Genomic DNA, 12731 nt, shown 5'->3' with positions numbered 1-12731 from the left:
AAATTTAAGAATATACCAGATTACCAGTAAACAAAACGGGTAGAGACCCTTTTTCTCAGTAGCTTCAGCTAACCTTTAATCTATGTATCAATTTATCTCTCTTTTTCCGAAAAAGACATAATTCTTCCCATAATTAATTTTGTTAATGCTAAGTGTCTAATGACATTTTAGAACAAAAGCCACACATGTACACAATAAAAATTATCAAACAGGGATACTTGTATTTTCAATTCAATGAAACTGAACAACCTTGCATGAACATATATAATCTAGAATTAGAGAACAATTACATACCAATTGGTGCTATGCAATATGCATAGCACCTTGTATTCATTTACAAAAAGATCACAAGTTCTATTATCTTCTACCATGAATTAACATAGAAGTAAAAACCAAAAGATAATGGAATTCTGAATTCTTTCATTTAAACCATAGAGTAGAGCATTAAGCTCAAATTTATTGTTCGCCGGTTTTCTTCTTTAGCATAGTGACAAAATCATTCCTTTCTTGTTCAGTCATGCCTTGAGTAGAGCAGTCACCTATGCCCCACTCGGCCCCGCGTAAGCAATACTTGTCTTGGATAAGTTGCTGATTCCTGAAAAAAAATAATAATAAAACACTGCACCTCGAAAAAGAACTTCAATTGACCATGCTATCACTCCTCTCAACACATGAAAATCTAACAATTTATAAATAAAATGGAAAAAAAAAAATTGTTGTACTTACAATAATGCATAACAATTTCTGTTTAAATGGGTGGTGAATTTCTATATACGGTTCCTTTCATGAGAAAAACAGCATAAAATGACCATATTTTCATAAAACAGTATGGTTCTTTTTTCTGCTTGGATTTCTCCAGAAAACTTCTTAACCGTGCTTTAAAAATCTAGCAATATGCATACAATTGGAAATTTTTGTTGTCCTTGTAACAGGGAATGTTACTTTCTTTTTTGGATCAATTTGGTAATTTTCATATCGAGTTCCTATCGTGAGGAAAACAGCTTAAGTCAACTATTTTTTTTTTTTTTTTGGTGATGGGGAGTTTAAAAAAGGGGAACCCTGGATTCAGTGCATCAATTTGGAGTTTAAGCAAGTGCATCAAATTAATAGGAGCAAAATCAAAACATTAATGTAAGGGGCATTTTTTTCACTAAGTAGTACTTTTCTTTGTTCTGCTTGGATTTCTCCAGAAGCTCCTTGAGCACTTTTGAAGATTTGAACTGTGAATCAAGGTCCTCATACTTCTTCTGATTAACCTCTTTAAATTAACAAGGAAAACAAAGTTTATTGTTTGATTTTAATATTAAGTACAAATGAAATTATATATGCAGAAAAATTAAAAGCAGACCATTCCATTTATTAAGGAAATCAATTCGAGGCAGCTGCGGGCCAGGTACAGATTCCAAGCCAGAAAATCCCGAAAGAATACCAGCATTCACTGCAATGTATAGTATAAGAAATTAATTCACAGGAAATAAAAAATGATTAAATTTCAGTGTTTATGTCATGCAGACGAAGTGGTCGATCATTTGACCCAGAGAAACTGTTACATTATACTGGCACGAACACTTGGTTTTCCACAATATCAATTTTTTTTATGTTATTGCTAACTTCATTACAGATTAACAGCTTAGCTAACAAATGATACCTGGATTTGTCCAGAGAAGCACTGAAACCGAAGCTGCCAGAGGGAAGGCCACAACGCGGGACTTAAACGGGGAATTGGAGTTTGGCAAGGAGGCGGAGCTTCTCTTGGATAGAGTGGCAACGGTTGGATTGGAGCTAACCATGGATGAAGTAGAAACCATAGTTAGTGGGGTAAAAGTGAGCTCTATTTTTTCCTTTTCTTTTGTTTTTCCCGAGTGTTTGTTTGGAATTTGGATAGATTAGAAGGGAAGAGAAATCAAGGGCTCTTATTTGTTAATCGTGTCTCTTTGCCGTCTGGCAGCTACGAACCGGATCCTCTGTGACGGGTAATTGTGGGTTAATTATAAAGCAAGCAACTGACACCACCCCTTGCATAGTTTTATTTCTGTAATAGACCTCTTAAGATATTTAAGAGTGATCAGGGGGCAGGCCTAGGAAGGCTTGTCTATTTCTGGATTAAAAATATAATAATAGTTTATGTATTTTTGAATTATTGCTTAGTACTTACCTCTTGAACTTTTTTGCATATTTTTGGTGGCTGTTGGAGTCTGATTAAGGCTGCTCATGAGCCGAGTTGAGTCTGAGTTGAAAATAACTTGAATTCAACTCGCGAATTCATGAATCGAGTTGAGTCCAAGTCGCTAATCTAGTTCCGAGTCAAAAACTCCGATTTGAAATCAACTCGCAAGCAACTCGAGTCGCGTGACTCATAATGTAGTACATAGTAAGACAGTCAGGGGCGGAAGGTAATAGACTTAAAAGGAGGCTAAGCCACCCCCATGCATTGAAAATTTATAATTTTGTCCATTGAATTTTATAATTTTTGTATGTAGTAATACTTTTAGCCCCCTTTATAACATAAAATTACACTACCATTTATTTTCTAGCCCCCCCTCATCTCAATATTCTAGTTCCGCCCCTGAAGACAGTCTAATTCAATTCTAACAAAAAAAATATTACATAATTTACCAAAATAATACACAATTAAAGGCAATACATAATGAGATAATGGCTAACACATAGTTAAAAATTAAAAAAATACCAAAATATCACATAATATGAAAAAGCGAGGCGGACACAAAGTGGGGAATGGGGAATTGGGGATTAGGTTTAGTCGCTTCTCTGATTTTTTTTTTTTTAAGTTTTAAGCGGCAATCTGAAAAGCAGGTATAAGGTTTTGGGGCTCAAAAATTGGAAATATATGAATTAGAGTTTAGTGTGATGAATCCAACCGAGTTTGGAGTAACTTGGAATCGACTCATAAATCAACCGAGTTAGTAAACTTGAGTCAGTTTTAACTCAAGTTATAGTAAAGTTGAATCTAAACTGATTCCGAACTGAATTTCGAGTCATGAGCTTTTTGTGCACCCCTAAGTCTGATACTTCTTAACTCATTTTTTTTTTCGCAGTTCAACAATTTCTTGAGCTAGATACTGTTATTATGTGCCTCTGGCTAAATTCTCGAGTCCACTCTTGAGAGTGACTTGGTTTGTCTAAATTACATCCTACTACTTTATATGAAGTATGATACTAAAATTAATGTCTGTAACAATTAAAAGGACACCTTGTAGTCTTGTACATCAAAAGGAAGAAAGAAAAAGAAAACAGTTATAAGAAAAACCGAAATTTGACCCCAAATAATTTATTTTTGGAAGAATGAGTAACATTGAAAAAACATGTGTTTTATATAGTTGGTAGAATAAATATTTTCAACAACTTGATTTTCCTACCAGGACGCTTTCAATAACAGGTGACAAATTGTGAATTTAAAATCAATTTTGGCGTTAGTATTGAAAAGAAAGCATCTAGTTCTAGAAATAGTTCGCTTCCAGATCTAAAATTCTAATATAATATATTAGATTTCTAATAACAACATCCGCATTAAAATATTTGGATAATTCTCACACCATAACCATCAGTAGGGACCATAATTAGCTGGGAGACCATAAAACTTCAATACTGAAATTTTTTTTCATAAAGTATTAATATTAACATTTTCAACTATTTAATCCTATGCATATAAGTATTTATACCTATAAGATACGTAAATAATTATACTCTCAACCAAATTCTCCAAACCCTCCCGCACCATAAATATCTATGGGGACCATTCAAATTACATGGGGGTGGGGGCATACACGTTTTTAGTGGTGGATTTTATTCTGTTAAATCCCGTCTATATTTCTGATGATTAATGAAGAATTTGCGAATCTAAAACCACAAACGTTTTCTACATCATTTTATCTTTCGGGAAAATTTCTGGTGTACCCATCAAAACTTTCAAAATAGCCAATATACCCATCAAAACAGAATAGTATCCAATATGCCCATAAAAACTTGATATTATTTCTTATTTCCCTTTTATCTATTTTACTTTTTGTTTAATTATTTTAAATATTACAATGACAAATATACCCTTTATATGGCGTTGGTGCGTTTCCCTTTTGAGTTCGCTTCGTTTACAATCTGTTTGGCAAGATTCCTCACTTCACCTTCGTTAGTCCAAATTAACCCTTTCTTGTGGATTCAATTGCTAAATCAGTCCAAATTAACACTTTCCTTGTTCTTATTCTACTCTTCTTCAAATTCTTGACTGTGACGATGGGAAACACACACATACACACATATAAAGAGAATTAATTAAGGGAGGCCGGATGTCTTTTCTTTTTGGTTCCAGGGATAATAGACTTTTAAAGAAAGGGAGTAGCAATCGATGGATAGGAATCTCCTCTCTGATTATCATGAAGGGTCGAGGCACTAAACTGAAAAATGTTAGCAGCTGAAGCATGCACGCATTACAAGTTTTTCTCGATGCAGTAGACGAAATGTTTTTTGTGTAAATAATTCTTCATTAAACCTTAAAAATAAAAAATCTTCATTAACTGGCAATTTTGAAAAAAAAAAAAAAATACAGAGACATATCTTGTTATCTAACTCTTTTCTTGAAAACCTACTGCTTCACCATCACAATCCTTCTCCATTGGATTCAAATGGAGGGGAGAAGCAAAATGTAGTCACTTCATTATTGTTGTTGAAAAGAAACAAATGAGCAATGTCTTCAAGTCAAAATTTTGATCCAAGCAAACCTATTCATTCTCTCTCTCTGTTCTTAATCAAGTTGTCGTTCAATGAAGAAATGGAAATGTTTAAAGTAGTCGATGGAGAAGAGGTAGGACAAAAGATTTTTTACTTATAAGAGAGAAGGAAGAGAGAGCCATGGCGAGAATAGACATGGGTGATTGAGAGGGGGAGGATAAGAAAAAATTAACTGGGGAGAGCACTGGACACCTCCTTCTTAATAGAGAGAAGGGTATACTTGTAAATTTGATATTTAAAATAAATAGATAAAAGGGATATAAGAAATAACATGAAGTTTGTATGGAAATTTTGTATATTATGTTGTTTTGATGGAAATATTGGCTATTTTAAAAGTTTGTATGGGCATACTAGAAATTTTCCCATTAACCAAGGGATTATAACTCGTTTTTTAACGAGTCGATCCAAAATCGAGAGAACTCATTATTAACTTTTCTCGAGCAGAGTTCGAGCGAGCCACAATTTTTTTTTACCAGTCCTTATTAGTCTATATTTAAAACATACCTTAGTTGAGACTTCATTTTATTCCGTACCGCAGGAAGTATGCACTCGACTTAGATAAACTTCAAATCATACCACCTATTTATTATGCAGAGGAGTGTGACCGAAGGGGTGACCTGAGAACACAGAATACATATGAGGCCATGGGGAATAATTTGGGTCCAACGTTTTGAGTATGCTGAGTTTCCAGTCCGTCTAATCAGTTTTAAAATACGTGCGTGCCGCTTTAATATTTATATAGGTCCACTTCATTATTCTTGCAAAAGTGGCGAGCACAGATTTTAAAATGGATCAGACGAATTGAAAACCCATTAGACTCATATTTGAATCCTATGAACGTCAGACCAAATTGTTCCCGAAGCAATGAGGGCACCTTTGGTGAGTATTACTTGGCAACTAACTGCAAGTAGAAGACGACAATCTGTGTTCACAGAACACTCCTCCAGGATCTACCCTCTCAAAATTCAAGTTTGGTGGTACAGCAAATGGATAGAGAACTGTTTGGATCGCTTTTATTGTTATGAATCTCCACGCTAGAACAATAAATCACTGGGTCGGTATTTATTATTGTGTGCATGTAATGTCACAATGTCGACATCCTGGCTATATATGGTGGCATGGTAATGTCATATTTGGTGGCTTTTTTATGGAATTCAGATCCAGTGCAATACCTAGCAAGGTAGAATGAGATCTGAGTTATATTCTTAATCTCTGCACAAATCTCAAAACGGATTCATAGAAGGGACGCTAAATGCATAGGCTCATTTTTTTTTAATCAGAAATGTAATATATATGCTATTATGCTTCAATCTCTCACTCTCTAAACAACTTTTAATTATTATTTTTACCAAGGTTTAAAAAAGGAAAAACTGAATAAGCAATAAGCAAGTGTTTATTGGGCTCATTTTTTTTAATTAGAAATATAATATATATGCTTCAATCTATCACTCTCTAAACAGCTTTTAATTATTTTTTACCAAGGTTTAAAAAAGAAAAAACTGAATAGCAATTGTGTATTTGAAAATAGTCTAGTGTGTATTGGTGTAATTTGCAAATATGTATTGAAGAGTAATTTATTAAGTGTATTTTATTAGAAGGTTCGAAAAGTAATTTTGAAAAATCAAAACAGCTGTTGACCACTGTCAAAACACCTTTTAACTTGATTAAAACATCAGCATAATAAGTTTATATCGATACAATAAATATGTTAAATGAGGAGGGTTGAAATGCCTCCGTTATGCCTTCATTTTTAGACACTTAAACAACTCAAAATTTAAAACTTAAACATCAAAATAAAACCGTTAGATGTGATCTATATTATTTTTTATATGTGACCATAAAAAATTATCACATTTTGATTTTGCTTTTATGTGAATCAATAAATTAAAAAATCAACGTCTAGAAATTATCCACATTAGTATACATTTTTACAAGCTCAAGATGACAATCAAAACAAAGTTGAAATGCCATAATTTTTTACACGTGCATAGATAAAATGATGTATTTCATATCCAATGATTTTATTTTGAATTTTAAGATTTAAATTATGAGTTATTAAAGTTTTTAAAAATGGAGGCAATATAGAGACACAAAAAATGGAGGTATTTGAACCCTCCTCATGTTAAATATCTGCATTTCTGTGCATGAAAAGTTTATGAAAATATAATAGGTGAGGATTCTATTGAAGTAGTTATCAAACATGTTTTTATAAGCACAATTTAAAGTAAAATCCATTTTCGAGAAAACCTGTTAACTTAAGAAACGAGTTAAAAAAAAATATTCGAACAAGAATATATAACTATATTGACAACATTATCTTTAAAATTCATGTGTTCAACAACAAAGGCAATTACATAGAACAACTCGGACAAATTTGCTTCCTGGTAGCCCCGAATTATGAAACGAATCCATATCCTCTGAGGTAACAAAATATTTATGTTTGAATTATAGCCGTCCGATTGGAATCTGGACTAATCCAGTTTAAGGTAGAACGCATGGGGTCACTTTAATAATCGTGCAAATACCGATTGGACGGTCCAGATCCAAACAGAAATATATATTATTATTTTTTGGCCAAAAGAGAAATATTCTGCTACTCAGGTGATACGAATTCATTATGAAACCGCGTCAACGCTTCCGATCGATACACGCTGTCAACACCTCAAGACAGAATCTAAAATCTAAATTATTAATAATAGAAGTTTCAGAGCAGGATCTTCTTTGTTTTTTTTTTATTAATAGATCTTCTTTGTCAACTGTCAATAAAAGTGGCCAACGCTTCTAAGTAATCCAAAATTTTATACAAAATATTAAAATAAAAGTAAGAAACCGAGTAGGTGAAGGAAGAAACCACCCCTCCTGCACATATAAGAATTCCTTCATACTTTGCCAACCAGCATCCAACGAGCAAACCAATACAAAAACAAACAAACAAACAAAAAATCAAAGCAAGAAAAGGTATTCTTTCTCAACTAATATGGAGTCAAAGAACAGCAAACAAAAGCATGAATCGAAACCCTCACCGGCTAATCTTTTCTCGAGCGCGCAAGTGGTGGCCGACGTGGAGAAGTCAACATTGCGTAAAGACACCGGCAAAGTCGACAAAGGCAAGGCTGCTGGTGCTGCTGCCAATATACTCAATGCTGCCTCTCATTATGGTAATTGATTAATTCAATGATTCCTGTAAAGTATCATGTTGTTTCTTAGAAATTGTAAGGTTTGACTTTTGATTGGTTGAGTATCATTTGCTATTAATTAGTTTTATGTGAGAATAAAACGAAGGTTCAATTTCTCTATCAATTTTTTTTTTTTTTGAGGAAGCAATTTCTGTACCAAATTATTTTCCAAAAGGAAAAAAATTAAAGCTCTTTCTTTACCGTTACTGTTTGTCTGATTACTCTGGTACAATTAGTTTTTTACCAAGAATTTGTATTGAATATAAAGCGTTCTTACAAATACTTCTATCTGCATCATGCAAATTAGAATCGGTACCACACTGATACTGATCCTAGCTAACTCTGGTACAATCAGTACCTCAGGTATCTGCACTAGCTGTCTAACAATAAAATCTGTAAAATTAGAAGTTAAATTGAGCATTAATCATTTAATCTAGCAAAAATTGGGTTAAAATGAACATTGATCTGCAAATTGGATTTCTGTGCGTGCTGATCAATAAGAATTCTTAGATTTCAATCATTCCATCATCAAATAAAGCACACTAAATAAATGGTTAAACAGGTAAACTAGAAGAGAAGAGCTTCGGAAAGTACATCGAGAAAGCCGAGGGATATCTCCACCAATACGAGTCTTCGCATTCGACTTCCACTGCCGGCCCCACAACAAAACCGACCGGGCATTCATCAGACGAACACAATTCATCTAAGCCACATTATTCATCTCAACACGAGTCCTCAGCCCCACATGGCAGTGACAAGAAGAAGAAGAAGGAAGAAGAGAAATCAGAAGGGGGAGTCGGAGATTATATCAAGTTGGCCCAGGGCTTCTTGGGGAAACAAAGTGGGACCCACTCTGGTGGAGGTCACTCTGACGGGGGCAGCGGGGTTGGCGGTTATGTCAAGCTTGCTCAGGGGTTCATGAAGAAACATTAACTTGATTAAGTATTTGTTTAATTGTTTACTTCTCATATTTATTCTGTGATAATTGATGTACATTTGATTGAGAGGAGGGGAAGTTCACTTCTGAAATATATTATCAGTTACAAAAAAGTGTACCATTTAGTTTGCTACATAGCACCATTTTTTTTTTTTCCATTACATGAATTATGAATAGAACTGACAATTTTAACCTTCTTTTCATCGGATTGAAGTATGACATTCTGAAATTTAGCTTAAGCACAACAGCAGATAATTAATCCCCATTGTGTACTTCGCTTGCAAATTAGGATACCAGAGATTAAAATGCTGTCATTTTAGGCCGCCTCCAGAAAAGATTAATTAAAAGGAGTCAACATGACTTCCAACCGACAACTGCTTGCTGGTACCAACAGGTCCATAAATCTGGTAGTAAACACCACCACCAGGAAATTTAGATAATCAAAAGCGTTGATTGAATCAGTAACTTTTCTCTGGAGGGAGAGTTAGTAACTAAAATAGTAAGGCCGTGACTATATACGTCACGGCATGGTACAGTAGTACAGTACGGTTCGCGACATCTTGTGACTCGTGTGTCATGTGTTGTGACCATTCGCGTAATATTATTATTTTTTGAAAAATTGGGACGATGCACGGTTTGCTTTGGTTGTTGCACGGCACGATATGTAAGACACACCAGTCACACGTGATCAGGACCGTTATGTCTTGATCGAATTGTGAATATTGAATAATCTAACTTAAATTAAGAAAACAAATAATTTAATGTGACTAAAAGTGACAAATATGGGACCATTCATGTGCCATGATTGTCTCTTCGAATTTAGTCATGACATGGCACGGCACGTAGAAATCCAACTTGATCACGGTATGGCAAATAACCCAAGTTACAGCTTGACTAATCACAACAGAGAACGGCAAAAATTTACATCCCTGTATCCTAATACGGAGGAAATAGTCCCAAATAATAAAGTTATGCATCTCCCATTAACTTTTATCATTGCATGAGATCTATATTATAGCGGGCCACAATTAAATGAGGCGCCAACACATTAAATCCAGTAAACTACCTTTTACATTTAATGAGTTCGTGTAAGGTCCACATTGTAACGGGCTGTCTTCTTTTCTTTTATTTTTTAGAGATAATGGCAACGGGCTGTTTTTTATGTATGTTTTTTTACCGAATTTCAAATGTCAACGGAAACAGTACATTCGCCCCAAACAAAAAAATTAACAGAGCAGTTTTATCTTGATGCAGCGCTATTTTATTTCTATAATTCGCGTGCTACGTGAAATCAAAACTGCTGTTAAAATCTTTACCAAAAAAATCTCAGTTATATATTTAGTGTTTTTTCCCAGTAATTATTGTTTACATACGACAAAAACATAAGGTACAGACAAATTAACAGCTTAATTTAAATGTCAGACACGGTTTGTACGCATAAAACAAAGCAATCCAATTGTTGCGAATGCTACTATTATCGGTCAGAGACTCAGATCCATACAATGTTGATATGCTTGCTGCATGTGAAATCAAATAATGAAGCCACATATAGATCATCTACTACATAATTAATGGACCGACACTATGCCCCTAATTGAAAGCTATATTGACATGGACGGGGATTAATTTAAAGATTTAATTTCAATTTTTCGTCTAAAGCATAGAATCATCTTTAATTAAGATAACACTGCCCCCACTTTTATCCAAAAGCAAAAGATCCGAAATCATTAATTTGTGGTTGCTGGTGGATAGGACAAAAAGATGTGGAAGATATTTTCATTTTCATAATTTCTTTACCTATATATTGAGGTAACATTGCTAAAAGAGGAATGCAACAACAAAGCCATTACTTGAACTCTCCTCTACTACAATTTTTTTTATAACTAATCAAGCTCTCTTTAATTTGTGATGGATCCACCAAACACAAACGCTGAGACTGAGAAGAAAGAATCCAGCACCTCACCAACTGAACTCTTCTCAAGTGCGCAATATCTCGGACAGGCAGCCGTATCGGGCTTTAACAAAGACACAGATAAGGTTGACAAGGCCAAGGCCGCCGCTGCAGCAGAAGACCTTCTCGAAGCAGCCAATCAGTATGGTAATATAATTAACTATGTTTTTCAATCGGCAAACATAGTTGACAGATGACTCAAAGGCATGATAAATTAATATTCAATTGAGCAAGGTTGAATTGGGGGCATATTATGTTTTTTTATTAACAGAAATTCATAGACAATGCTGGAAGAGTTATGTTTAAATGACTAATTTGCCTCAGTTGTTCTATAATTGAGTTTGAAGTTGGCAATGCATCGTTTCTTTTTCATTTGGTTCACTTGTTACCTAATCAAGCAGACAAAGAACTGATAACAGCAAAAGAAAATTGGCACTGGCATGTGTCAGTTAAAACTTCAGATCACAATTGGCTTTTTCACAGTACTAAACTAATGAAACTTACAGGTAAGATTGACAAAACGAGCTATGGCACATACATAGAGAAGGCTGAGGGATATCTCCACCAGTATTCTGAACCTGGCGCCACTAAAGAAACCACAGAGGGCGAGAAGGTGAAGACAGCCGCACCGGCTCCGGAGGATGGTGGTGCAAAGGAGCCCAAGAAGAAAGAAGAAGAATCAAGCGGTGGGGTCGCAAATTATGTCAAAATGGCCGAAGGTTTGGTGAACAAGAAGAACAAGGAAGGAGGTGATTCTAAGCCAGCCGATGAATCCGGAGGAGGTTTTGGGGGTGCCCTGAAGATGGCCGGGGGTTTATTCAAATAAAATTTTAGTTATGGTTGTAGGATTATGTAATTGTTTGTGTGTTTTGGTTATGTTTTTTTTTAATTTTCATGTATGTTTTGTTGGGTTGGGGTCAGTTTAATGTATCTATGTACTGATCAAGGGGATTGTGTTATATATACTTTGTTTTGGTTCTGTTTGTTTCTTGTACATGTTTAATTAGATATACCTTATCTAATGTAAACGGAGTAATAATAATATATATGTATGTGACTAATAATAATTTTTAGAGTAATTATGACAAAAAAATAGTAATTAGTTTACATCATTCAATTAAATAAGGATAGATAAAAAATAATCTACTTTGTTTATAGGGCTAATTTTTAATTTTAGTGAAACTAATTTTATTAATATATGTAGATTATGACAAATTATTTTAATATACGTGCGGACAATTTAGATTCATGAGACAGTTTAAAAATATTGAGTTTTAAGGGTATGTTTGGTTGCAAAAAAATAATAGCTAGAACAGCTCATGTTGCATAGCGGGCGCTATTTGCGCTATAGTGGACCGCTATTACCGCTATAGCGTCCGTAGCTCAAATAGCGTATTATTATTCCATAGCTTAACGTTTAGGGTTCAAAAACGCTATAACGCACTATTTAGAACACTGGTTTTAATAAATTATATTGATATAAAATAAAAAAGTAATTGAAGCCGTTTGTTCAATTTTAAACGGTTCAAATTGAAGAATAGGACAGTGTTCCTTTCCTCCAGAAGAGGAGCAGATTTGAATTCCCCATTTGAATTTACGGTTAGCTGTTACATCACACACGATTGATGAAGTGGGAACAATTGACAAAAAGATAGGCCCAATCCCAGAGGGAAAAAAAAAAGATTGTACTGACCAATTGCGATGATATCTTTTAATAGCATTGGCCTTGAAAGCCACAGGACACCGGCAGAGAAAAATAAGTGGAGATGCATTTTCCCTTTTTCCTTTCTTTTAAATCGTAATGAAAATGGAAATATGATTACAAACTTCACATGAGCTTACTGCCTGCTATCTGGGGCACTGTTGTATTAAGACTTGTGCTGATATCTCTAGCATATTGTGATTTTAATATATATATATATAT

At 34.3% G+C, this 12731-nt stretch overlaps 3 protein-coding genes across 3 annotated transcripts; 2 read left to right on the top strand and 1 right to left on the bottom strand.

Moving 5' to 3' along the window:
- Positions 1-234: 234 nt before the first annotated feature.
- Positions 235-1886, bottom strand: LOC144559751 (uncharacterized). Its single transcript, XM_078308864.1, has 4 exons — positions 1649-1886; positions 1349-1438; positions 1162-1258; positions 235-595 (listed from the first exon to the last, which is right to left on the bottom strand). The coding sequence occupies exons 1-4, from the start codon at positions 1806-1808 to the stop codon at positions 457-459; spliced, it is 486 nt and encodes a 161-aa protein (XP_078164990.1). The 5' UTR covers positions 1809-1886; the 3' UTR covers positions 235-456.
- A 5707-nt stretch (positions 1887-7593) lies between these two features.
- On the top strand, positions 7594-8948 carry LOC144559861 (nodulin-related protein 1-like). The gene is made up of 2 exons (XM_078309013.1): positions 7594-7901; positions 8482-8948. Exons 1-2 carry the CDS (start codon positions 7721-7723, stop codon positions 8850-8852), a joined length of 552 nt encoding a protein of 183 aa, XP_078165139.1. The 5' UTR covers positions 7594-7720; the 3' UTR covers positions 8853-8948.
- Positions 8949-10607: 1659 nt separating this feature from the next.
- LOC144559419 (nodulin-related protein 2-like) lies at positions 10608-11793 on the top strand. Its single transcript, XM_078308438.1, has 2 exons — positions 10608-10954; positions 11314-11793. The coding sequence occupies exons 1-2, from the start codon at positions 10765-10767 to the stop codon at positions 11631-11633; spliced, it is 510 nt and encodes a 169-aa protein (XP_078164564.1). The 5' UTR covers positions 10608-10764; the 3' UTR covers positions 11634-11793.
- Positions 11794-12731: the final 938 nt, after the last annotated feature.

This window comes from Carex rostrata, chromosome 9 (genome assembly GCF_964058835.1).
Source record: "Carex rostrata chromosome 9, lpCarRost1.2, whole genome shotgun sequence".
Classification (NCBI taxonomy): Eukaryota; Viridiplantae; Streptophyta; class Magnoliopsida; order Poales; family Cyperaceae; genus Carex; species Carex rostrata.
This window is presented reverse-complemented; position numbering and strand designations above follow the sequence as displayed.